The sequence below is a fragment of the Catharus ustulatus genome, chromosome W (genome assembly GCF_009819885.2).
Source record: "Catharus ustulatus isolate bCatUst1 chromosome W, bCatUst1.pri.v2, whole genome shotgun sequence".
Taxonomy (NCBI): Eukaryota; Metazoa; Chordata; class Aves; order Passeriformes; family Turdidae; genus Catharus; species Catharus ustulatus.
The window spans coordinates 473,099-500,063 of NC_046261.2; the positions used below are offsets into that span (position 1 = coordinate 473,099).

A 26,965-nucleotide genomic window follows, 5' to 3' on the forward strand; every position below is an offset into this window, starting at 1 on the left:
TGTATTGATCCAGAAAGAATGCAAGGGATCTTGCAGGTACCTCTACCCCAGACTAAAAAGGAGTTACGGCAGTTTTTAGGGTTGGTGGGGTACTGCAGAGCATGGATCGAGGATTTTTCTGTTCTGGCTAAACCTTTATATAACTTTTTAACCCAAAGTAGTCCTAATGTCATTGTATGGACACCAGAAGGAGAGCAAAGCTTTAGAAAATTAAAAGAAAAATTGGTAAATGCACCAGTCTTAACTCTTCCAGATGCAGAGAAGGAGTTTCAGCTATATGTAAATGTTAAACTGGGTCATGCTAAAGGCAAAATTTTAATCCAGCCTCCTGTTTGAATGGCCCTGAAGAAAAGGAGGACAGGGAGAAACCCATGACTGTATCCAGGTTATAGATCTCCAAACTCGGGCTAGGGAAGATTTACGATATACTCCCTGGCCTGAGGGAGAGAATGTGTTCATTGATGGGTCTTCAAGAGTGATAGGAGGGAAAAGATTTACAGGATACTCTATTGTGAATGGGAAGCAATTAAAGGAAGGGGGGAGGTTACTGCCCACCTGGTCAGCTCAGACAGCAGAGCTGTATGCGCTTGTGAGAGGCTGTGAATTATATCAGGACAAGACAGTGAATGTTTTTAGTGATTCTAAATACTCATATGGGTGATACATGCATTTGGGAAACTATGGGAAGAAAGAGGTGTATTAACCTGCAGGGGAAAGACGTTAGCTCACAAGAACTTAATCTCTCACCTGTTGGAGGTGGTGAATTTACCAAAAAGGGTGGCAATAATCCACATTAAGGGGCACCAGGCAGGATGTCCGGAGGAGGCAATAGGAAACCGACTGGCTGATGAAGAAGCTCGGAAAGCTGCATTGTTGCCAGAAATCTCTGCGATCCACCCTTTACTCTCAGTAACTGCATCACTGCCAGAGAAACTGTCTTTTCAACCAGAGGAACTTGAGATAATTTAAAAGAGCAGGGCAGAGGAAAGAGGAAATAATTGGTTTACAAGGGATGGTAAGCAGCGGATACCAAAAGCTCTGGCCTTACAATTGTTAAAATAACTTCATGAAGGGAGCCATTTGGGCTCCTGAGGACTGGCAGAAGCCTTCCTCAAAACGTATGCTGCCGTGGGTCTTTTTAGTCTGGCAAAGCGAGCTATTGAGGGTTGTTTGATTTGTGCTAAAACCAATAACAAGGTTACAAAGAAACTTGCCAGGGGAGGGAGGTTTTGGGCTGTACGCCCCTTCCAGAGATGCCAGGTGGATTTTACTGAAATGCCCCGAGTGGCAAGATTTAAATATCTTCTAGTAATAGTATGTCAGTTAACAGGGTGGCCAGAAGCATTTCCAACTGTTTCAGCAACTACAGGATCAGTTGTTAAAGTATTTTTGGAACAAATAATTCCAAGATATGGGATTGTGGAAGCAATAGACTCAGACAGGGGAACTCATTTTACAGGAAAAATTCTTCAAGGAGTTATGACTGCTTTAGGGATACAGTGGAACCTCCATACCCCCTGGCACCCCCAGAGTTCAGGTCGGGTTGAAAGGATGAATGGAGAAATAAAGAAACATCTTCTGAAGCTGGTGATAGAAACCAAGATGCCGTGGGTACGGCTCCTGCCCCTGGTTTTTGCAAGAATAAGGGCCAGACCCAGGGGAGATATTCAATTATCTCCCTTTGAATTGATGTTTGGAATTCCTTACCCTTGTAATTCTCAGCCTAGTGGGGGGGTAGAGATAAGTGATGTATATTTGAAACAATATGTGGCTCAGATACTGTCTCTTGTGGAAGCTCTTCGACAGGAAGCTCAGTTGGCACAGACCCTGCCTTTAGACTTTGCTGTTCACAACATCCAACCAGGAGATTGGGTCCTAGTTAAGGAGTGGAAAGAAGCACCACTGGTGGTGAAGTGGCATGGACCTTTACAGGTGTTGCTGACCACAGACACAGCCATCAAGACAGCTGAACATGGGTGGACCCATCACACTCGGGGTCAAGGTCTCTAAAGCCCCAGAGATTTGGACATCTCAGCTGGAGGAGAAGGACGGGAAGCCACAACTGACACCCTGCAGGAGTGGACTGGAGCAGTAACCAGTGCGTCGACATCAGGGGAAGCCCTGTGTGCCTACCCACAGACTGCCTGCTGAAATAGTTTGTGTGGACATCCTGCCTCTTGGATCTCCAGCCATTGGGGGCCTTGCTGTTTTCTTTATGTTAAACTGTTTCTGTGCCTTCACTCGCCACAGGTGGTGCAGAAGACAACATGAAAGCAAAAATTATGTTAGGGGATTAGATTACGCCATTAGAATGTTTCTCTTAATAATCTTACCTTTATATTTTCAGTTAGGTTGGGGCCAAGAATGGGAAAATAACTTTTTAACCTTAGGAGAAGAAGTAGCAAAAACCTTTAACCTTGGCAATTGTTGGGTCTGTGGAGGGTCAGGGGAATCTGAAAACTGGTCATGGGTGGCCAGCCCAGTCAAACCTAAATGGTGGGTTAGCACCCTGAGTGAGGTTCATAATGGAACAGGATTTTGGGATGAAGAAGGAAGTCCATGGCGGTTTCATTCTTCTGAAGGAGGCAGTTACTGTCTAAATAGAACAGGGAGCATATACGTGGGAAAAAGTGTTTGTGACTGGACTTTATCTTTGGGTTTAGATTGTTGGACCCCCAACAGCCCTCCTTATGATCATTCCAGATATCAAGGGAGATGGAATCAAACGCATGTTAAGCTCACTAATGGTAGTTGGGTAAAGTGTTCCTACCATAATAACCAGAAGGATTTTGAAGGCTGTAAAGCAGTGGGGAAGGATAAGTTTTTTGACCCCTCATTTTTAAGCTGCCCCCGAGATAATTCCACAAGTAGGACACATATTATCCATGACTATCAGTGGAAGTAACAACACTGGAATGGAACTCGAATCCTTTTTAGTAGGTTCTGGTCCAAATCTAACAAAACAGATCTGGGATGCAACTGCAGCTGGAAACCTCATATGGGAGCTTGGAAATGCAAATACTGTGATTGTCATGGCGGGACAACTATTGTTGGGGGACCTCTAGGCCCAGGAAGCAAGTTGCATTTTGACCCCCCAATTGATCATGAAAATTGGGAAGGTCCGTTTGCCAACGGGACCTTGGTTTTAAAGGGGCATTACTGGATTTGTGGCCAAAATGCTTATCACAGGTTACCCCCAAACTGGTCAGGGATATGTTATGTGGGGTATATCAGACCATTGTTCTTTCTGCTACCACAAGTTCAGGGAAATCACTTAGGAATCAAGGTATATGATGATCTAATTAGAGAAAAGCGGTCAATTGATGTATCCCTTGATTTACCAAAATATGAGTATTGGTCTAATACCGATACTCAACTGTGGCAGACAAAAGACTCTCTAACAATTTAAAGTTAGAAAGGGTATGTTTATTCAGCGCTGGGCAGCTATCATATTTGTTACAAGGTCATAAGTACAGTAATTTCACAACCATAAGGCGCACCGGATTATAAGGCACACTTCTGGGTGTGTGGAGAGTTAGGGATTTGCGTGCAGAAGAAATCGGGCTGTATGGTCAGTCAGGACACCCCCCTGCAGTCAGACCTTTGCTCCGTACCTGGCTGCACCTAGCTGGACGTGAGCAGAAGGAAATGACACTGACTGCCCAAGCTATAAAAACCCTTGTGACCCCTCAATAAACGCCATTTGCTGTCCACCACATTGGTGTCAGTAGCATATGGACTGAGTGGCCCTGGGCTTGGGCCACCGTGCCGCTCCCTGAACCAGGTCGCCACGCCTTGAGAAGGCAACATCTGGTGCCGAAACCCAGGACACGATTACTGCCCGGGGTTCGGGGATCGCCTGGACGAGAAACCGGCTGCTGCACAGCTGGCCTAGTGCAGCGGGGAAGGACGCTTCCCGGACCAGCGAGGAGCATGGACGCTATCGCGAAGGTCGTAAGTCAGATCCACTCGCAGTGGGGTATCCAGTGTAAGCTTAAGGATTTTATTCTCACAGTGCTGAGATTGATAAAGCTAGGGGCTATAGAAAGCCTGGTAGAAATTCTCCATCCGGAGATATGGGATAACTGCACGAGGGCTCTGGCCAAGGAAACCATGTCCTCAGGCTCAGGGAAAACCCTCAAATCATGGGGCAGAGTTATCCAGGCTCTGCAAAAAGCTCGGCAGGAGCAGGAGACCTGGAAAACCGCGCGAACTTGTTTATTAGCCACGCTGCAGTTGGGGGTCGGGGCCGCGACGCAAACCGCAGACTTTGTCCCGGTCAGGCGCCCGGAGGCATGAACGCCGGAACCCCCACCGCTACTGGACTCACCATCGGAGGGGGAAAGCGCGTGCAGACGTTTTGGCAGGGGCTAGCAGAGGAGGCGCGGAATGCTGCTGTAATATCGGACCCCGAAGCGGTAGATAAAAAGGCACCCCCGCCATATGCGTTTGAAAATGGCACCGGAGCACATGATGGTGGGCGGAACGATCACGCGGGGGGCAGAGATGCAGAAGGCTCGCCGAACAGCGCAAGCGTGGGCGAGCGGGCAGGAGAGGCGGCCCCCGAGAAGGAACTTAAGAGCAATCAAAGCACTCATTTTAAATTAGGTCCTTATAGGGCAAGAACCTCCCCCAGCAGGAGGCGGGGGGAGACCAGGAGAAGGGAACGGCCCGACCCCCGAAAGAAGGGGTGGGGGTCGTAGCCCGAGAAAAAGACTGAGCAGCCCGGAAATGTCCAACCAGTCGACTTCCGGCTCGGACTCCGACTCGAGCTGGGACGGGCGGCTAGAAAGGTGGTCGGAGGACGATTCCGACACCGATTCAGGCTCTAACAAAAAGGGAGCAGCGGCATATAAGATCACTAACTGCAACGCTCCTGCGTGGGTTAAGGGGATATCAGAGAAAGATCGAACCCCGCTTACAGACTGGTGGAAAATAAAAATGGCTTGCGCAGAGTGGGCTCCTTCAACCACCGTGGTGTTCCCGGTCCGTGTAGGGGGGGCAGGCGGAAATCAAAGAACCTACTCGCCGGTAAACCCGAAAGACATGCAGGCAATTGTTAAAGCGGTTGCGGACAGGGGGATTAATTCTGCCATGGTTTCCACACTCATTGATAGCGTTTTTGGAGGCGATGATATGCTTCCCTTTGATATCAAACAGACTTGCAGGCTGATTTTCGATGGGGCGAGGATGATCGTTTTTAAACAAGAATAGGAGGACAACTGTGTAAAGCAGCTAGCCTTAGTAACAGGGGCAGACCATCCACTGCACGGCTCCAGCATACAGAAGCTGATGGGCACAGACCCCACTATGATCACCCCACAAGCACAGGCTGAGGGCCTGCGGGCCCATGAGGTTATGACAACAACCCGTGCTGCCCGAGAAGCCATTTGTTCTGCTTCTAAAGTAATAGCCAGACCATCGCCATGGTCCACTATAAAGCAGAGTGAGAGTGAGAGCTTCACTCAGTTTGTGGACCGCCTTCAGGCAGCACTAGATTCCTCAGCATTACCCTCAGAGGCGAAGGGTCCTGTGCTAGCAGACTGCCTACGCCAGCAATGCAATTCAGCCACCAAGGACATTTTAAGATCACTGCCACCTGGGTCCAATGTTGCTGCCATGATCAGACATGTCGCAAAGGAAGAACACCTAGCTCCCATCCAAGCAGCAGTTCGCACTGCAATAACCAGTGTGATGGCATGCTTCAAGTGTGGCCAGGCAGGCCACGTGGCAGTAAACTGCCCCCAGTCAGGGCACCCACCAGCAGCTGCTCCACCACGCCAGGGGAAACTTAGGGGACCATGCTGGGCATGTGGAAAGAAGGGGCATTTAGCTAAGGAATGCAGATCCAAGCCTCAGGGAAATGGGAAGGGGAGGGGGCAGCCGGGCCGTACCCAGCCTCCTCCCTCCTGGAACACGAAGCGGCCCAGCTACAGCAACCCTCAATGGGGCAGGGAGCTTCCACGCCCATCACCCCCTCAAGAAATGACCAACTTCGTCACCCAACCAATGGTTCAATCAAACCCATCTGCACCTCAGGAATACCAAGAACAGCTCCCTGGGGGCGAGGCCCCTGGGTGGCTTTGGCCATGAAAGCATGGGAACGAGACCCATGGGTGGCCTTCGCCGTGAAGGTGGGCAAGCACCCACTGATTGTGTGGGCAGTGTGTCGTCTCCACAACAGCTCTGATGACTCAGCCATCTGCCTTCCCTTTTGGGTGGACACAGGATCAGATGTCACCGTCATCCCAGACATACACTGGCCTCTACCATGGAAGCTAGAAGAAGCCCCCATGGTGGGCGGAGTTGGAGGACTGTCCCAAGCCCGCAAAAGCACCCAGCCGATAGCAATAACACTCTGCACTGAGAGAGGACCAGGAAGAACTATCACCCTCACTACATACGTTATGTCGGATTGCCCACCCTTGCTGGGGAGAGGATGCCCTAGCCCTGCTGGACGTTAGGGTGACAAATTTATTCTAAGGGCCACTGTCGCATACCCGCCATTGCCCATCAAGCTAACTTGGAAATCAGTCGATCCGATGTGGATCGAGCAGTGTCCCTTGTCCAAGCCTCGAATGACTGCTCTCCTTGAGCTAGTTGGCCATGAGTTGCACAAGAATCATATAGAACCCTCCACAAGCCCATGGAACACCCCAATCTTCGTAATACCTAAACGGTCTGGTGAAGGCTTTCGTCTCTTACATGACCTGCGGGAAGTGAACAAGAGAATCCAGCCTATGGGCCCCGTGCAAACTTTGCTGCCCATGAACTCGATGATACCGAAAGGACAACCCTGTGCAGTGCTCGACATCAAAGACTGTTTCTTTTCTATTCCCCTGCACGAGGACGACAAGGAGCGGTTCGCCTTTTCCATCGTCTTTCCGAACAGCCAGCGGCCCAACCTACGCTTCCAGTGGAGAATGTTACCCCAAGGAATGATCAACTCCCCTACCATCTGCCAGATCACAGTAGACTGAGCGCTAGCACCAGTCCGGCAGAGCAATCCGACTGTGACCATCATGCAGTACATGGACGACATCCTGATCGCCGCACCATCAACAAGACAAGTAGACCAGCTGGTATCAACCATCTCCGAGACCTTAAAGACAAATGGCTTCGAGATAGCGAGTGCAAAAATAAAAAAGGGACCGTGCGTGACCTTCCTAGGAGTGGGAATCACAAGCTCCTACATAACTCCTCCCCAGATGAAAATCCGCCGAGACATCAAGACGCTCCACGACGTGCAGCAGCTCGTAGGGTCCTTACAGTGGCTCCGCAACATCGTCCTGATTCCTCCCGAGGTCATGGACCCTCTAAATGACCTCTTGAGAGGAAAGAACCCATGGGAGCAGAAAACCCTGACACCAGAAGCGATAAGCTCGCTCAACTTTATCGAACACCAGATGTCAGTGAGCACGCTCACCAGATGGGATTCAAGTGCACCGATCGATCTGTATGTCCACTTTACAAAAAAGGGGGGAGTGGGAGCATTAGCCCAAGGACCCCCTGACAAAGCCCAACCGATACAATGGGTGGTCTTGGGGAAACCGTCACGTGCCTTTTCCCCGGGAGTCGAGTGCCTCAGCAGCCTCATCATGAAAGGCAGGAAACTCGCCCTAAGACATCTGGGCATCGAACCTACCAAGATATACTTGCCCTTCTGCAAACAGCTCTCCGCACAGTCAACAACAATATCCGAATACCTAGCCATGGCTCTTGCAGACTTCGGAGGAGAGATTCGCTACGTGGCAAAACCCCCTTGGACTCGGCTGCTCACGGTCGTCGACATCGACCTCCCACCAAAGATAATCGACCGACCGCAGGCAGGACCAACCATCTTCACGGACGCATCATCACTGACCTCCACCGCAGCAGCAGTATGGCAGTCAGGAGAACAGTGGCAATGTGTCAAGACAACCGACCCCACACTTTCAGTCCAACAGCTTGAAGCAGCTGCCGTAGTGCTAGCGTGCGGACTGTTCCCAGAAGAACACCTTAACATCGTGACTGACTCCATATTTGTTGCCAAGCTCTGCCTAGCCATGTCCGGACCAGGTGTGTCAGTGTCCACAGTGGCAACGATGCTGGAAGAAGCACTCTATTCACGGAAAGGCACCATATCAGTCATCCACATCAACAGCCATGACCCGATCAAAGGATTCTACCAAATTGGCAACGACAAGGCAGACGCCGCCGCAAAAGGCGTATGGATGCTGAAAGAAGCTCGTCAGCTGCATGAATCCCTTCACATTGGAGCTAAAGCACTTGTGAAAAAGTGCTGGATTTCTACCGCGGACGCGAAGCATGTCGTCGCCACGTGCCCTCACTGTCAGAAATCACCGCTGTGGTCAAGTGGCATCAACCCCAGAGGCCTCAAAGCCTCAGAAATATGGCAGACAGACTTTACACAATGCCAGCTGTTAAGACCCCGAGCGTGGCTCGCAGTTACCGTAGATACATACAGCGGCATGATTGTGGCCACACAGCATCCCAAGACCGATTCCAAAGCGACCATCCAACATTGGCTGACAGCCATGGCATGGCTTGGAGTTCCAAAACAAATCAAAACAGACAACAGCACAAACTTCATCTCAAAGACGGTCCAAGCATTCGTCTCGAAATGGAACATCGCCTTGGTACATGGCATCCCATACAACAGCACCAGACAAGCCATCGTTGAAAGAGCAAATCAGACTCTGAAAACTAAACTGGAAGTACTAGCAAAGACAGAAGGCTTCACCAATACCATTCCCCCGAGTGACCAGGCGCGCATACTAGCAACTGCGCTGCTAGTGTTAAATCAATTCCCTAGGGGGGATGAAACAAACAGTCCTGCCCAGAGACACTGGGCCACTCGAGCACTAGAGAAAGGCCCACGGGTTGTGATCAAAAATGAACTAGGGGAGTGGGAGCAAGGTTGGAGGCTAGTGCTCACGGGGCGGGGGTATGCAACCGTTAAAAAAGATGGGGACATTAAATGGTGTCCACTTAAATCTATCAAACCAGACCTTCAGAGTAAAACTAATGAGAGTTGTGAGATTCTATTTGCAGGACCAGATCATCAGACGCCCCCACAACCCACGCACCCCACGACCCGAAGAGAGGGAGAAACCATCAAGCAGCCCGGCACCGCCCAAGATGCCAGTGAACCTGAAGGGAAAAGAAGCTCAACTGGGACATTTCGAGTCATGGTTCAACCGGTCCCCATGGCTCACCACCCTAATTTCTACCCTAATAGGCCCACTCACCATAATCTTACTAACACTAATCTTCAGGCCTTGCATATTAAACAAATTGGTGCTATTCATTAAGAAGCGTTTAGAAGCGGTTAACATTATGTTTGTCAAACGCCGACAATTACTTTGAGGCGTTCCTGTTACTAACACACTTACAATTTTATATACTAATTTTACTAACCCATGAAATTTTGTAATGTCTACATTTTATAATTTTATACGATTTTTACTAATCATGAGGGAGGGGGGAAATGTGGAGAGTTAGGGATTTGCGTGCGGAAGAAATCGGGCTGTACGGTCAGTCAGGACACCCCCCTGCAGTCAGACCTTTGCTCCGTACCTGGCCGCACCTAGCCGGACGTGAGCAGAAGAAAATGACACTGACTACCCAAGCTATAAAGACCCTTGTGACCCCTCAATAAACGCCATTTGCTGTCCACCACGTTGGTGTCAGTAGCATATGGACCGAGTGGCCCTGGGCTTGGGCCACCGTGCCGCTCCCTGAACCAGGTCACCACACCTTGAGAAGGCAACAGGGTGTCAGCATATTTTCCGAACTTTTGCCAATATTATAAGGCACACCGGACTATAAGGTGCACTTTTTTTTTTTGCAGCGAGGATCCGCGCCCAGCTCCCCCCGCACGGTTGCTGGTCGAGGCCCCGCCTCCACCCGGCAGCCATGGGCCCTCGGGCCCCACTGCACCCGACAGGAGCGGCGCCGCTGGCCCTCGGGCTTGCCTGTACCCTGCAGCCACGGGGCCCCGGGCCCACCTGCACCCGGCAGGAGCGGTGCCGCGGGCCCCTGGGCCCACCTGTACCCGGTAGCCACGGGGCCCCGGGCCCCCGGGCCCACCTGCATCCGGTAGCCACAGGTCCCCACAGCCCCGCCTCCACCCGACAGCTGCGGCCCCGCCTCTACCTGGTAGCCGCAGCCCCACGGTCCCGCCTCCACCTGGCAATCGTGGCCCTGCCGGCTCCCCCCGCGGCTCGTGGCTCACACTTCCGGGTTGACAAATTTCCGGACTTTGTCCATATATAAGGCGCACCAGACTATAAGGCGCACTTCTGGGTTCAGGTCAAAATATTAGTCAAAAGGGTACGCCTTATAGTCGTGAAATTACTGTAACTTTTACCAAGACCTACCAAGACTGAAGCGGTTTTTTCATTTCATAGGCATTATCCCAAACAATTGTATTTAAAACTCCCAATTTCGTTCTTAATATCTCAGTGAAATCTCTTTTTCTTAAAACTAGAGGGCATACAGCTTTGAAGCCAAGCAGTCCAATCAATAAAAAGAGTTTTGAGAAATGTGGCACATTCTGGCCAAATGGCAGAAGCACTTACTTGCATTCCCATTTCAGGCTCTTTTTGTTCTTTTTCTTTTGAAATAATCGGCGTTTACATTGTTACAGTCCTCTTTGACACTGGTGGAGTTGTTCGGCTTTGATTTGTGAAACTCAGTGCAGTGATGTTAAAATCAAGATTAAACCCTTTTGCTACTCACTCTTCAATTTTAAGTCTAAATTTAGGACACGTGGTCAAGCATTTGTCATAGCATCTAGGACCAACTTGGATGAGTTCCGTAGATGGATGGTGAGCTTCATGGAACCCATTTTCTTTACAAATGCAAATTCACATACCTTAAACATTTTTCCCTTCCCACATACTTACATTTGTGACCCTTAACATTCTACTTAAAGCCTTACGAGAGTAGGGATTGTAGTTATAGCAATGAGCACAAGGGTCACAACTGTTCACATTACGTCCATGGTAACTGTAAGTCCATTACTCACTGTTCCTGGTGAATTTCAGCTTCAGGTCTCCGTCACCTGGTGCAATCTTCTAAATTTCTTCAGGAGCTTTCTTCACTCAGGAGTGATGGATCCAAGCTTTCTGTTCTTTCATCTTGACTGCTGTGAAGGTGGTGAGGAGTACCTGGAATAGTCCTTCCCACTGTGGTTCTAAAGTTTTCTCTGCAAAAGACTTAACATATACTTAATCCCCAGGTTGTACATCATGTACCATCTCATCTAATTATCTGCTTTAGGTGTCAGCCACATATTTTCCAAGTTCTTTAAGTTGTTTATTTAGGACCACCATATATTTGTGTAGAGTTTTTTCCTCTACTTGAATGGGTGTTATTCCTTCTTGGACTGCCATACAAAATTTCAAAAGGGCTTAATTTCCCTTTTGTTCTCGGTTTTGTTCTAATCCGTACTAATGCCAGTGGAAGAGCCTGGGGCCAAGGCAAATTTGCCTCTTGCCCCAGTCTAACAATTTATTGTTTGATTATATGGTTCATTTTTTCTACTTGGCCACTGGATCGAGGGTGATATGGAGTATGCAATTCTCAGTCTATTCTGAGGTGGCGACTAATTTGCTGTACAATTTTTGAGATAGAATGTGGCCCTCTATCGGAAGATATAGTGACTGGGACTCCAAAATGTGGTGTTATTTCTTGTAACAATGCCTTGGTCACTTTCCGTGTCTTAGCTGTCTGGGTAGGGAAGGCTTCTGGCCATCCTGAAAGGGTATTTTTTAACACTAATAGGTAGCATTACCCCCCTTTCCTGGGCAATTCCATAAAATCAATTTGTCATTGCTGCCCAGGTCCACAACCTTTCCCAATTTGTTCAACTTTAGGCTTTGGAAAGTTTTTAGGATTAGTTTGGAGGCAAAAACCACACTGACGGGATACTTGTGCTACTGTGTCTTATAATTTTCTAGCTAGAATTCTATCTTTTAAATAATTGCATAGGGCATCTATCTCCTAATGTGTTTTCTCATATTCTTTTAACACTAATGACCACAACAAGTAGAAAGATACTACAATTTTCCTTTTTTGTTACAGCTCATCCCTCCTGGTTATAAATTGCTTACTCTTCCTTAATAAGTTTCTTACCTTCAATAGAGATTTTTCCATTTGGTATTAATGCTGACTCGACCATTTCATTTGGTACCTCACCTTTGGCTGCATCTTTTGCCTCTCTGTCCGCCTGCATATTTCCTTCTTCCAATTCTGAGCTCACTTTTTGGTGTGCCTTGATGTGCATAATAGCTACCTTTTAAGGTAACTGAACTGCATCTAATAGTTGTAGTATTTTTTGTGCTTGTTTAATATTTTTCCCTTGTGAGTTCAGCAGTCTTTTTTTTTTTCCTCAAAAAGTTTTGTATGCATGGACCACTCTAAATGCATACCTTGAGTCTATATAAATGTTGATTTCTTTTCTTTTGACAGCTCTAAAGCCCGGGTTAGGCAATTATTTCAGCTTTTTGCACAGAGGTGTTTTTTGGCAATGGTCAACCAGGTCTCAGCGTCTTCAAGAGGGGTGGTCTTCAGATCCAGGTAACTGGATTAGGTGGCTTCAATGGTCTCCAGGCAGTCGTGGATCACTGGTTCTCCCTCACTCCCACTGAGGAAAGAAGCTGGGTTCACAATGTTAGTTACCACAATTTCAACATCATTTTGTTCTACCAGTATGGTCTGGTACTTTAGAAATCTTTGTGGGGAAAGCCAATGTCCCTCTCTTGCCTCCAGGACTGCAGACACTGTGTGGGATACTAGCACGGTCATCTTCTGGCCTCGGGTGGACTTGCATGCCTCTTGGATGTTATAGCTGCAACAGCTCTGAGGCACCCTGGTCACCCCTTGGTTGCCATATCCAGTTGTTTGGAGAGGTTGGCAACTGCCCTCTGGTACGGTCTCAGGTCTTGTGCTAGTACTCCCAGAGCAATGTCTCGTTTTTTTGCAAGGAAACAGAAAAGTGGTTTACTTACGTCTGGAAGTCCCAGGGCTGGAGCTGACATAAGAGCCTTCTTTAGTTGGTCGAAGGTTTGTGTTGCTTCTGTTGTCCACTGAAGATCCCTGCTCCCTTCCGTGATTAAGGCATACAGGGTTTTAATGAACAATCCACAGTTATAAATCCACAGTCTGCATCACCCCGTCATGCCTAGAAAGTTTCTCAGTTTTCTTACTGTCTGGGGTTTTGGGGTTTGGCATATTGCTTCCTTGCGGGCTTGCCCCAAGGTCCTTTGTCCAGCACTCACTTCATAGCCCAGGTAAATAACTGTTTGTTTCACCATCTGGGCTTTCTTTTGGGATACCCGATACTCCTGCTGGCCCAAGAGTTTAGGAGGCTTACCGTCCAATCCACACATGCCTCCTGGGTCTGGGTGGTTATTAAGAGGTCATCCACGTACTGAAGCAGTTGTCCTTCTCCAGATGGGGGTTCCCAAGACTCCAAATCCTTTGCCAGTTGTTCTCCAAATACGGTGGGGGAGTTCTTGAACTCTGGGGTAGTACACACCATGTGAGCTGAGTTTTACATCTAGTTTTGGGATTCTCCCATTCAAATGCAAAAATTTTCTGGCTGGCTTCATGGAGAGGGAGGCAAAAGAAACCATCCTTTAAATCTAAAACAGTAAACTAGGTTAATTAAGGTGTCAGATGAGTTAACAAAATGTCAATTATTTTATTAACATCTCTTAAATCTTGTACTAACCTGTTTGAATTCCATTTCTGTCTTCCCTTTTCAAGGGATATTGTTTAACCCTTACCGATTGTCTTCCTTCTTTAAGCCAGATTTGTGCTGGTAGAGCATTCTTTGCTCTCCCTGGTATATTAGAGTTTCACACTCTAAGGAACACCTCATTCATATTTTCTTAACAATTTTTCTTTATTTTTGGCTTCAATTTCTTTGGTTATTAACCTTAGGCTTAAAAATTTTACATATTGTTGATCTTTTACCTCCAAACTAATTTCCCCATCTTTAAATATTATTTTTGCTTCCAGTTGCTCTAGCAGATCCCTGTCCAAAAGTGCAGCTGGAGCTTTAGGCATATACAAAAATCGATGAATTTTCTACTGTTTCCCCAATTTATACTTTAGTGGTTTGCAAAAGTATGCTTTTTCAAACTGGCCAGTAGTCCCCTTTATTATAACATAATTATTTATTGTAGGTATCAGGACTTTATTTAACATCAAATATGTTGTTTTTGTGTTTACTATAAATTCCATTTTTAGGTATCTTTGACTTATATATTTATTAAACTTACAATTTTCAAAAAACTGCACAACAAACACAACTCATGGGTTAAAGTCACAGCTCTTTCTTGGACAGGGAAGTTCCTTTAGCTTGGGATCATTCTCTGAACTTTTTATTCTTTGGCATATAATTATACCAACAAAGAGAAAAGGAAAGAAATTAAAACAACCAACAAAAAAGGGTTAGCATGAAAAACCAGTGAACCAACTCACTTAAAATAACTCTTTTAAAGCTCAGGTCACCGACCAAGACAAATGGTTATTTTTTTCAACACAAATTGGCAATCGTTTTTGTTTCAAAATGTTCACTACACACACTGCACAACTAAAGAGAAACTCTTTTTATTCACCTCTAAGCGAACTCATATCACAACCAAACACTCTCAAACACTTTACTTACAAAACTTACATGAAATAACAAAGTACAAATTTATGTTTTCTTTCCTTTAAATTGCTCATTACAGGTTGCTAGTAAACCAAACCTTTCTCGTTATACCTTGGGTTAAATATTCATAAAGCTACGCCAAAAATCTGTCAATTTTTGGCCAAGACACAGTTTCTCTGTGGTGGGGAGGGCAGCAGCTTTGGATTCATGTCACTGTTTCACCCCTCTGCACTTAGAAACTAACTCTTTACACTAGCAATTCTAAAACCTCACAAATAACTAGCTATATTTTTCACAGTTAAAACAAACAGCCAAAATTAAAACTTTTCAAGGTTGAGCAGAAAAAGAGACATTGTCTATGCAAAAACTTGGATCACCCCACCAATGTCTGTTGCCGGGATTACACTGGACTATGTGGGGCATAATTTTTAGACCGTCTCGCACTGCTCACTTCTTTAAAACACAAAACAAACAGCTTAATCACACACAACTGCTGCTCTCACTCAGTAATACGTTGTCCACAATTTTGTTGATACACACACACAGTCTAATTACACACACACAGCTTAGCTCATGCAATTCACATAATGCAAGTGCTCCAAATTCTTCCGCTTTTTAGGTGTCTACTACTCAGGTGTAAATTTCAAAATTCTTTCACAACTTACACATACAAAACTTTTGCCAACACACTCTCAAAAACACACAAAATAAAACACATACAGCGTGCCACTAACTCACAGTTGAAGCACACAAAGCTCACAAAAACAAGTTGCACGCTCAAACACACACATTTGGCACGGACAAACTGCGATCACTGCATTCTGCAAGCCAAAAATGCAGTCATCATACCCCAATGCCCGCAGTCGGTGCCTCAAGCTGGAAATCACCACCGTGCTGCCTTTAAACCACAAATAAAACTGGAGCCACCACTGCTCCTGTACCACAACAATACTGGCAACGCTGTTATTACAGTTGCCCGAGCTCCACCGACCCCCTGCCGTGTGAGCTTTACCTTTGGGAGCCACTACCGGTCCGCCGTTACTCCCCCACTACGGGGCAAGAATTCCAGCCTTACCTGGAACACAAACCAGTTCAAGCACCACAGACCCATTGCCGCATGAGCTCTACCTTTGGCAGCCACTACCAGCCTGCCACTACACCCCCACTACGGGGCACAAGTTCCAGCCTCACCTGGAACACAAACCAGTACCAAATTCCGGGGAAACTTACAAACAAATCCACTTTAGGCCTTTTCACTGTGCGCACAATGTCTCGCAGTGTCTTATGAGTTTGGTTCTCTTAAAGGTACCTGTCTTTAATTTTTAAACATAACTTTTTGTCCGTGTCTCCAGCAGTTTTAGTTCTGCTCCCTGGGGTGCTAGCGAGGAAAAGGAGCCCTCCTCCTAGGAAGATCCCAGGTGGGCGCCCTAGAGGGATCCCGAACCCCGCTGGCCCCTCGACCAGAGAGAAGTGTCCCACCAGAGTCGCCAAATGATTTACCAAAATATGAGTATTGGTCTAATACCGATACTCAACTGTGACGGACAAAAGACTCTCTAACAATTTAAAATTAGAAAGAGTATGTTTATTCAGCACTGGGCAGCAGCGTGAGGTAGCCCCCTAATACGCACTGCAAAATTACAGGTGGTCACAGAGTCTATTTATTGAGAAAAGGTTTTAACAAATACATACTCATAATACCAGCCCCTCCCATCCCCTGCTTCCTATGGTAATTACAGTAAATTCACGAATACAAGCCGCACGGAGTATAAGCCGGACTTCCGGTGCGTCAGCAATGTTGATGTCTTTGTCAATAAATAAGCCACACCCCGAATATTAGCCACACTTTCGTTCACGGCGAACGGTGCACAAAGTCGTCATTTAGTAACACGATTGCGGATTGCCGGGGTTTACTGGTTTACTGCCGACCTCGGAAACATTGTTTCCAAGTGAAAAAAGACACAGACAATAGCTGCGGCACCGTTCCCTGCAAGTTTTATTTACAAGCCGAAAAATACACGAACAATAGTGTGGTCATTTTGCGAACATTCCCAACAGATCCGCGTTGCCTTTAAACAACCGCTGAGCCGCGCGGGCGGGCAGCTGAGCACCGAGTGGAGCCACTCCTCCGCACCGGCATGGTCACCCCGCTCAGCCCCGCGGGCGAGCGGCCGAGCTCCGAGCTGAGCCGTATCTTCCCCACGCTCATCTGCGCGAGTCCGCCTCTTCTGTGAGCTCAGCGAGTGCCACCCCGCCCCCCGCCCGCTCAGCCCCCCGCCCCCCCCACCTCCACGCGAGCCCAGCTACCTGCGCAGCCGCACAAGGACGGCCAACCGCGCAGCCGCAGAAAACTGAAAACACTTAAAAAATACAGAAAAATATCACACACTTTTATTAAACTTTTAAACAGTTTCATTTTTCATTCATCAGCTGCTTCATCAGCGGCTTCATCTTCCATGAAATCATCGAAGTCTTCATTCTCCGTATCGGAAACCAGCAGTTGGGCAATGGTGGGATCCAGCGAACGTGAGGCGGTTTCGCCCGTACCTTCACCGTCAGAGTTATCACTTTCGGTACTCTCCATGGCATTGCTGGTCAGTCCAGGAATGATGTCAGCTTTGGCGAACCCTCGGCTGATAGTTCTGGTAGTTACTTTACCCCAGGCATCCAGTATCCACTGGCAGACTGTAGCGTAACTTGCCCTGCGCAGCCTCCCGGTGTCAGTGTAGGAATGCTCGCCTTCCAACATCCACTCTTCCCACAGAGATCGCACTTTAGCCTTGAAGGAACGAATAATACCTATGTCCAGAGGCTGCAGTTCTTTGGTCAAGCCACCTGGTATTACAGCAAGCTCCGACTTCTTTATTCTCACGATTTCTTTCACGAGTTTCGTCGTGTGGGCACGCATGGAATCCAAAATTAGCAGTCCCGGTAACTGATTAAAGAACCTATGCAGTGTGCCACCATAAACTTCCGTTAGCCAAATCTTCATTGCCTCTTCATCCATCCAGCCTTTTGAATTAACATGAACCTTTATTCCATCTGGAAATCTGTCTTTAGGGAGGGTTTTTCTTTTAAAAATTACCATGGGGCGTAATTTCTGCCCAGCTAGCGAAACGCCGAGGACGACCGTAAACGACGTCTTTTCATTCCCCGTGGTTCTTACCGGTACTGTCGGTGTTCCGGTGTGCTCCACGGTCCTCGTCAATGGCATATCGAATGTGAGGGGGACTTCGTCCATGTTAATTATACAATGCGGCTGTATATTATTTTCAGAGATCTTGTTTTTGCAGTAACTCCGGAACCTGGCTACCTTTTCTTTGTAGTCCACCGGCAACTGCTGACACACCGTGGTCCGTGTACGAATGGAGAGCTGCTGTCGCTTCATAAAACGAAAGCACCAAGACGCTCCTGCTTTAAATTCTTCTATATGCAATTGATTTGCAATTGCTTTGGCTTGTATCCGAATGGCAACAGTAGATACACTTCGGCCAGCTGCCCTTCGCTCAGAAATCCAGTGATAAAGTCTGTCCTCCAGCTCTGGCCATCGTGCTCTACGGCCACGGAAACTTTTCTTTGTCTTTCTTGTAAGACGAAGTTCTTCCTCCTGCTGTCTCCATCTGCGTACCATGCATTCATTAATGTGGAATGCTCTAGCTGCAGGTCTATTCCCATGTTCTTTTGCATAGTTAATCGCTTTCACTTTAAACTCCGCGTCGTACGCTACTCTCTTCTCCGCAGCCATGCCGAGGGAAGAAGTCGCCGAGGGCAGAACACGCCGAGAGAAGAACACGCTGAAAAAGAATGGGCCCCGGGAACTCACCCTGCTAAAATACCCCCCCCGCCCCTCAGTAATGCCGTCATCCACAGGCAGGCAATAAGTTGTTCTCTGATTGGTTCATCGTCGGAACACCGGGAAACCATGGATTTCAAACTGTTTTGGCTCGGGACTGGACCGGCATGATACTAGGTAAGGGCAGATATCACTTTTTTGTTCATAAATTAGCCGCACCCGAATATTAGCCGCATTTCCGGGTTTCCACCAAAATTTTAGTCTACTTGCTGCGGCTTGTATTCGTGAAATTACTGTAGCTTGAATGGCTATTAAGCATGTGTGGTTGGCTTCTTGAATTAAGTCTGGGGTCGTTTTTGTGGGGAGGGGTCTTAAAAGGAGGAAGTAAGGCGAGTCTTCCTCGCCCTGACCTTTTCTATTAATGACAATACAAATGGCTTTTGGGGTAACTCCAGTTTTACAAAGAATGAGTTTCTGGTTGCAATTGTTCGTATTCTTTGGACCTAACTACTAGTTTCATCCTTTCCCATTGCAAGCACAGCTAAGCAAACATAAATTGACAGGCAATCAATTATTTGTCAGGTAACTATCTCAAGCCCAGTTTCTTTTAACTTTTTACTTTTAACTAAAATCCTAATTTCTTTAAGATTAGTGTTTCATCCCTGGCTGGAGGGAGTGCCCAAAAGTGGGGTGATGATGAATGGCCACCTGAACGAATCATACAGCACTATGGACCAGCCACTTGGAATCCTAATGAATTAATATCAGGTGCCAGAGAACCCATTTATAATTTAAATTGGATAATTAGGTTACAAGCTGTCTTTGAAATAGTAAGCAACCAGACAGCTACAGCTCTTGACCTTCTTGCTGACCGATCTACTCAGATGAGAAATGCAATATTTCAACACTGGATGATATTAGACTATTTATTAGCAGAAGGGGGAGTGTGTGGTAAATTTAATGACTCAAACTGCTGTTTGCAAATAGATGGCAATGGAAAGGTGGTGAAAGAAATAGCAAAAGGAATAAGAAAGCTCATGTACCAGTCCAAACATGGAAAGGATGGGAATAGGACATGTTTTCATGGCTATCTGGTGGACTGTGGGTTAAACAACTGCTTTTCTTCCTCTTATGTGCTGTAGCAACTCTAATCTTTTTACTATGCATGATCCCTTGCTTAGTACAACTTATTCAACATGTGATCAAAGAGATGCAGGTAATAGCCATCCCTACTGATCCAGATGGCTACACAAGGACAGAAATTGATGTCACTGCAAATGATTGCAAAACCAAAAAAGACTCAGGAACAAGAAATTAAGTCAATGATAGCTAAAGTTTGTAAAGATAATTTTTAAAAATAAAAGAGGAGGGATTGAGAGGAATGCTGAATTTGTCTTTACAAACAAGCTATGCATCTGATGGTAGATAAGACTGAGAGATAAAAGAAACAGTGGGATTGATTCCACCAATTGATGAATGGGAAAATATATTTGCCTTTACAAACAAACTGTAGGTTTGCTGATAAACGAAACTGGGTATTTGAAGATGAAAGAAACAATGGGGTAAAACTATGAATTCTATAAGAATTAAAAATTAAAAGGGAGGGCTATACATTAGAGGGGAATCTCAGGTATCAGGCATTCCAGGAAGTCTGTACCTCTCAAGTACCTCAGCCAATGGGGAAAGAGAGAGGGAAATGCGGCCGGGAAATTAGGACAAAAGGAGGCTGTGTCCTCCAAAACTTTGAGAGATCCCAGGGGAATGCCCCATGGCCTCTCCCTTTATTCAAATAAAGCAAAAAGGACTCCTCTGTCTCCTTTTTGGACATAAAACTCTACAGTTTGCAGATTACTTTTCCTGAAAGTTTTTATGTATTTTTTCTTATTTTGACACTATAATTATGAATTGTATGCACTTTTTATGTATAAGGAAAACGCGGGCTTGTGCAAACATGAACAGACTTGTTACTGCTGTTGCCTGCTTGCTAGGAGTGTAACCTGACAACATGTTCGAACCTTGTCCAGACCTGGTGGGGGCTTGTAGCCACTGCTGCTTGAATATTAGCCAATGTATTCGGGCTTGCTTGGACTTGTACCCCAGCACAGTAGGCATGACACGGCCCCACCAGAAACTGCTTATAAAAGGGGCAGCGACCAGGGGTAGGACAGACGTGTTGGTGGAGCACAGACTCCCCGCATCCCCAGCGCTGCTTGCCCATTCCTTATGTCATAAATGAGAGACAAAAAGTCTCGATATTCAGCAAAATTTAAATTGCTTTATTTTATATAGACAGAGCAAAGCAGCGCTGGGGAAACGTGAGAGGTCACTGCCTTCTCCACTCTCCGTCAAACCTTGGTTTGCAGCTTCTTCTTATAGCATGGTTCCTCTTTGTAATCAATAATTTTGCCAGGCAAGCAGTGGTGGTCGAAATAAACATCCGTGTAGTCTCTGGGAGTCAGTTTCATAGATAAGCATCTGGTCTTGGTAGATAAAACCGGCAGAAATCGGCAAGTTCTGGTCTTTGTAGATAGTCAGTCATTGATAAAACAAAGGCAGGAAGTCTGATTTTGCAAAATCTATTGGACTATTGGAAAATTTGATTTTACAAACTGGTAGTAGATACAAATTATTTAGAAACATAATATTCATAACAGGGGAATTTAAAACAGAATTATTTAATCACATTTTTCCTCTATCAAGTGTCTATGCTTCACTTAGGACCTTAGTATTCTGGTTTATACAAACCCAAATACTTTTATGATTAACACGAATCTTTTATCAATTATCACACTTATCAACGAATTAATAAATTACCTTATTGATTGACCTACCCGATTGTGGTGAGTAATTTATAACACCGCCATTTTTCTGCCAATGCTCCAAGTTTTCGATACACTGTAACGCAGCACCCCGGGCCTGCCGAGACACCCCGCTGCTCCTGCTACAACTGCCGAGTTTCTACTACATTTTCTTTGCTAGCCCGGGTGTGCCCACCTCTGACGTGTCATCCGCTGCACCGAGGTTCCTACTACAACCCATTTTGCTATCTGGAGAGGAACTGTGATTGGATGCCCCTGTGAGGTCGTAAAGTAAGCCCCTTTTTCTATCTCTCTTGCCGGCTGAGTGGCCATTAACCAGACAAACAGGAGGCTGAGTTCGTGCCACAGCGTCCCCTGCAGCTGCGGAGGAATCATCAAACCTGCCCTGCCGGGAGCCAACACCATCCCTGCCAGCTGTGACCATAACTACACCAAAGGGGAATGTGCTTGACAGCCGAGACAAAGCTGTTATTGGTTTTCTGGTTTTGTTTGTTGTTGCTGCCATTGTTGTTGGTTGTTTGCCTGGTTATACAATGACATATTAGTAAAAAACTGTTATTCCTTTTCCCATATCTTTGCCTGAAAGCCCTGTCATTTTGGAGTTATAATAATTTGGAAGGAAAGAAGTCACATTTTCTATTCCAAGGGAGATTCCCGCCTTCCTTGGCAAACACCTGTCTTACAAACCAAGACAATGTACACAAATCCTGCACCTGGGGATCAATAACCTCATATACCAGTAAATGCTGGAGTTCTATCAGCAGGAAAGCAGTTTTGCAAAAAAGGACAACATGCCCTTGCTGCAAAGGTGGCTAAGGATATACTTGTCATAATAAAGAGGAAATCAGGGTTCATATATATTCAAACACAGGACTGTGGACCACGCAAACTGCTAACTGTTCCCGAGGATGCAGGGCACCAACGACCACCGTTGGGCAGCTTTGAGGGCACTGCCTATTTTTCTAAAAGCCTCCTACTCAGCTTAGCCCAAATTCTACTGTCTTTAGCCCCTCAAGTCAGCAGTGCCAAAGGCACGCTTTGTATTTTATTTGCTTCCAGGACACGTGCAGCTTAGAACTATCTGCTATGGAAGTGGGGCATTCAGCAGTGTGGAGAAACTTCTGTTGGTTTTTCAAAATGTCCTGAGAAGTTAAGGCCAGGTCTGCACTGCCCTGGCTAAGCAGTCATTTGACTGGAGGGAGCAGCACCAAAAAGGCACAGGCACCTTTGCGGTGGACTTGATGCGGTTACAAATAACAAATAGTACTTGTAGCTACTACAGCCTCTTCTGCGACCTCGTAGGCCGCCCTCAGGGTCGCAGCACTACATGGAGAAGATCCCTCCGCACCCTGCGGACACCCAAACTACCTGAGAACGTGAAGCACCAGGTTGACCGGGGCGGACCCACCAAAGAGGCGGGGACAAACAAAAGCGACAAACAAAACAGCTAATCGAGGCGCAGGATTTACCAGCGGCGATCCGGCGGCCCAATTGGGGCCGTAGAGGGCCTGGCCAAATCGTGGAAGCGCGGAGACCACAGCGGCCTTTGTTCTTGGCGAACGAGAGAATCAGGGTGTGGGCTGTGCCGCCTGGTGGCGTTACTATTGTCTTGGAAAAAATCATCGGCAAGGCTCTTCAGCGGTACCGTCAGTGACGAGGACTAGGAGGTAGCCGCGGCTTTGCTTTGTTCGCGGTTCCTATCCCTCTTCCCTCCCCCACCTCCCGGCCTCGCAGAAACCCTGAGCCAAGGACCAGGTGTGCGGTGCCACGGAGCGCGACAGGTGAAGGGACGGGGGACGCACGGGGCCTCTCTGGCTTATGGCGCTCTCTGCTGCACCATCCCCTAAGTTTGTTCTGTGCCGCACCCCCAGCCTTCCGGCTGCCGTGGACGTACTGGGTTGCTGATGTTATCCGGCCTCACCTCGGCTCCCACCCTACTGTGTCGAGTGCGCGCGTAGAGAAGAACCTCCGACGGTAGCGTGCTTGGTGTTAGCCGTAAACGTTTGCCGTGTGATGTCCCTTTTGCACTGCAACTCGTGCAAAATTTGCTGCCGAGGGATGAGAATGGTTTTACCTCATGAAGGATGATAGTTTTGAACACATATTTTAGGCAGACGCAGTCAATCTCAGGCATTCCGTATATGTGTGTATGTGCACAGTAAACGAATGATTATTGATTGAAATTAGTTGTTTCAACACAGGAGAAAGGCCGATCTCGATGTATCTTGTAATTGCTTCAAAGAGGTTTGTGAGCTTACCCGTGCTAGAATTTGGTTCTGAACCTCCGAACTGGATTACTAGGTCAAGGAATTGGACCTTCTACTGTTACTTCTTTTTAAAGAAAAACTCCAGAAAATGGTCATCCTGCAGGCTGCCGAACTTCCCAGTTCTTATTTCTGTGGGGAAGTAAGACCGTGATAAGAGCATGCTTGCAAGGGTCACGAATGTTGGTACCGGGAACTAGAGTGAGCTACTTAGGCCAGGGGGAAACAATGTAGTCATTTCCTTTGCGATTTTAAGGTAATATCCCATATAATTTAGTTATTAAAATGCTGAAAATTAACAGTTAGGGATTCCTTCTGCTTTAGCAGACACTTGCAGGCTTCCCGTGATTATAGTTTGTTCAATACTTGAGCTCCCTGTCCTGTGGGAAATGAATGACCACTGCTCTTCCACTTCACTAAACTCTTTGATGATTCAGTTAAGCCATTTGTCTCCTGCCTCTGTGTGAATGACATCGAATCATGCAAGAAAATCCAATGTTCTGACTTGCGTTTGAGGTATCTGGTCATCTGCTTCTGTAGGAGTTCAGCGGGGCAGATTTGTTTGCATAAACTCTTACCTTTCTCTGAAGCCAGTTATGTTTTAACTGTTCACTCTTCCTGCAGTGCGGTGTGTTCCACGGACTTTTGCTGCAACCTGGGATACTTTTCCTAGTCATGCCTAAGGAGCCAATTATTGATTTGACGGAAACGGGAGATTCTGGTGCATGTGTAAGTACTGCGGGAGTTTTCAGTATGCTAAACTGTACCTGTAGATAATTCTCCATTTACTGGACTTTTTCCCATCCCCCCTTTCCCTCTTGATAGGGCGCATTAGGCTACTTTGGGTTTTCTGGTGCTATGATCTTTTGCCTCTAGCTTGTAATGGAGTTGAGCTTTTTGTGACTAAAAGCAGTGCTATAAAGCAGTGCTGGTCCCTGTGTATGTACATCTGGTGCAAAATGCAGTGTTGTTTTGCAGCACATTCTGGTACCTATTCTCATGGTTTACCACAAGAGTAGTAGTACTATTACCACAGATGACGACTTGGGATTTTTGACAGGTCAGGGGAAGAGACCTACAAAGGTGGTTGAGAGGTGCTGGATGTTTTGCATTTAGATATGAAAGCCAAGTTCAAAGTATTGTAAACCTATGCAAAAGGCAGCCTAAAGTTTATTTTCCACCAGGATTGGTTATGTTGCCTAAAGACACAATGGGGGCTTTAACCCAGAGACAAAGTGAGCTTCTGCGACTGTTTCGTAGTCCTTTGCTGTCTAGCTTGAGAAAAATTGCCGAGCTCTCTTTTGCCCCTATAGCGTACATGATTGGCCCTTGTAGCTTTGCTTGGAAACCTTCAGTTGCCAGCAGTTGGACGGACATTACTTTGACATGCAAAGGTTGAATTGCTAGGAACTGGCTAGCTGCTTTCTCTGGGTGATTCTCTGCTCTCATTCCTTCCCTTCCTGCCCTCTCCCCTCTTTGTGTTGCTTTTTTCTTTTAATTTTACTTATTTATGGGTTTGTACTTCCTTCTCCAGCTTCTTGGGCATGTAATGATTGTTGGAAAGATGTGTGTTGCTCACCTGAGCCTGACCAATGGATTCCGGATGGTTGTGGATGAAGGGCCCGAGGGTGGGCAGTCTGTCTGTCGCATACATCTACCCGTTCTGGGTGGCCATCAGTTGGGCTGGCCGCCTGGCTAAGATTTTGGCACCGCAAGAGTTGCTGCACGTGTGCAAATCTCCACTGAATGGATTTCATCTGTTGCCCATCAATCTAGCAGCTTTTTATGTGTAATTTTTTTAGTTTTGTTTTTTTTTTTCTGTGTGTCTGTGGAAGGTAATAAAAGCTTTGAGCAGCAGTTGCACAATAAAGATTTGTCATGGGGATATCACCTCGGCCTTGCGCGTCTTACTGAGGGGAAGTAGTTCTGCAAGTTCAAGGGGTGTCTCCCTGTACTGAAAGTATGTGGAATGTTTCAGCCAGGTAGCAGTGTTTCAGAGATAGATAGTGGTTTGCCTGTTGATTTGAATCGTGACACTGGAATCCCTTAGTCTCTTGCATCTTGTAGGAAGCAAAGACTTAGCTCTTTGGCAGTGGTACGCCAACGTAGAGAAAGCCCATGGAGGCTGCTGCTAAAACTGTAGATGCTGTGTGTTAGGCTTCAGGCATGCTTTCCAAGGGTGGTTTCACCATGGTGCACTGTTTTGGAAGCATCCAGCTTTTTTTGGACCTGGGAGTCCTGGTTACAGGAGTATGGTGCCAGTTTAGCACTATATGCATGTAAGCAACTTGTGTGTTGTACCACATTCTGTGTATTTCCTGTTGAACTGCTAATGTTGTGTCACTTGCAGTATCTACCTACTGTACACCTGGCACCTCAGGCTACAGGCTGTGTTTTAAATGAGATAAGGAAGAACAGGCCAACCCTGAAAAGAAGGGTTGTCTTTCTTCACACAATTACTCAGCCCTGATAACTCCCTACTTGAAAAAGCACCAGCACATTCCCACCCTGCCTGAGGAGTCACTTTGACTAATGGGCTATAATGGAATGAATGGTTCTAGGATCATAGACAACTGCAGTGCTTAGACCAATAAAGACTCTCAAAATATCCCATGTCTCACAGTATTACCTTCCTCCACTGTGAAACTCCCAGTCCTGGGGGAGGTACTGAGCATTCCAACGTGAACTTGAACATATATATAATGGTTGGATTTGGGGACTTTGGATGCTACCACTGGACAGATCCGAAGGAGGACCAGAATTTCAACAGTATTGTGACTGTCACCTTACAAACCATAAGCCAATTTATAGTCCAACATAGTGTGTTAAAACCAGTTTTCTTTGTATTATTGTATTTTTTGTAATCTCTAGTAAATTGTAACTCTGACCTCTAATGTCTCTTGATGTAGTTGAATGAGATCAATTTCTCCTGCCAGTTTCCTTTTAAACCGGCATGTCTTTTGGAACCAAGTGTAAGGCTTGAGAGAGGTTGGAGTTATAGTTTTCTTCTGAAGCATTAGTGTATTGGGGTATAGAAACTTCCCTGACCATCATGTTTCTGGGTGTACTCACGTGCATGTTGTACCCTGTACATATTTCTGCATAGAGGGAAGTATTTGTCCATTATGATGCTCTCTTTACGATCAGGAGAGCAATCAAAACTGCTTTGCTCATTTTACTGCATTTATGGAATGCTGACATCAGAGGCAATTGGTTTGCTTTGGAATGTGTATTCAGCCTTGTTTGCCTGTCCTAATCTGGGCTGCTACCTCTGGGGCCTCATTGATAATCGCACCTGGCCCGATGCCTTGGAGTGGCTACCTGGAACAGAGACTAGACAACGTTAAGAGAATAAAAGTAGGTATTTATTACAGGCCTTCAAGAGGTACACCTTGGGCAGTCAGAAACCTCAGAGGCTACA

The 26,965-nt window shown here is 46.5% G+C and overlaps 1 protein-coding gene across 1 annotated transcript; it reads right to left on the reverse strand.

Moving 5' to 3' along the window:
- Positions 1-16,971: 16,971 nt before the first annotated feature.
- Positions 16,972-21,583, reverse strand: POGK (pogo transposable element derived with KRAB domain). Its single transcript, XM_033076256.1, has 3 exons — positions 21,293-21,583; positions 17,115-18,462; positions 16,972-17,028 (listed from the first exon to the last, which is right to left on the reverse strand). Exons 2-3 carry the CDS (start codon positions 18,411-18,413, stop codon positions 16,972-16,974), a joined length of 1,356 nt encoding a protein of 451 aa, XP_032932147.1. The 5' UTR covers positions 18,414-18,462; positions 21,293-21,583.
- Positions 21,584-26,965: the final 5,382 nt, after the last annotated feature.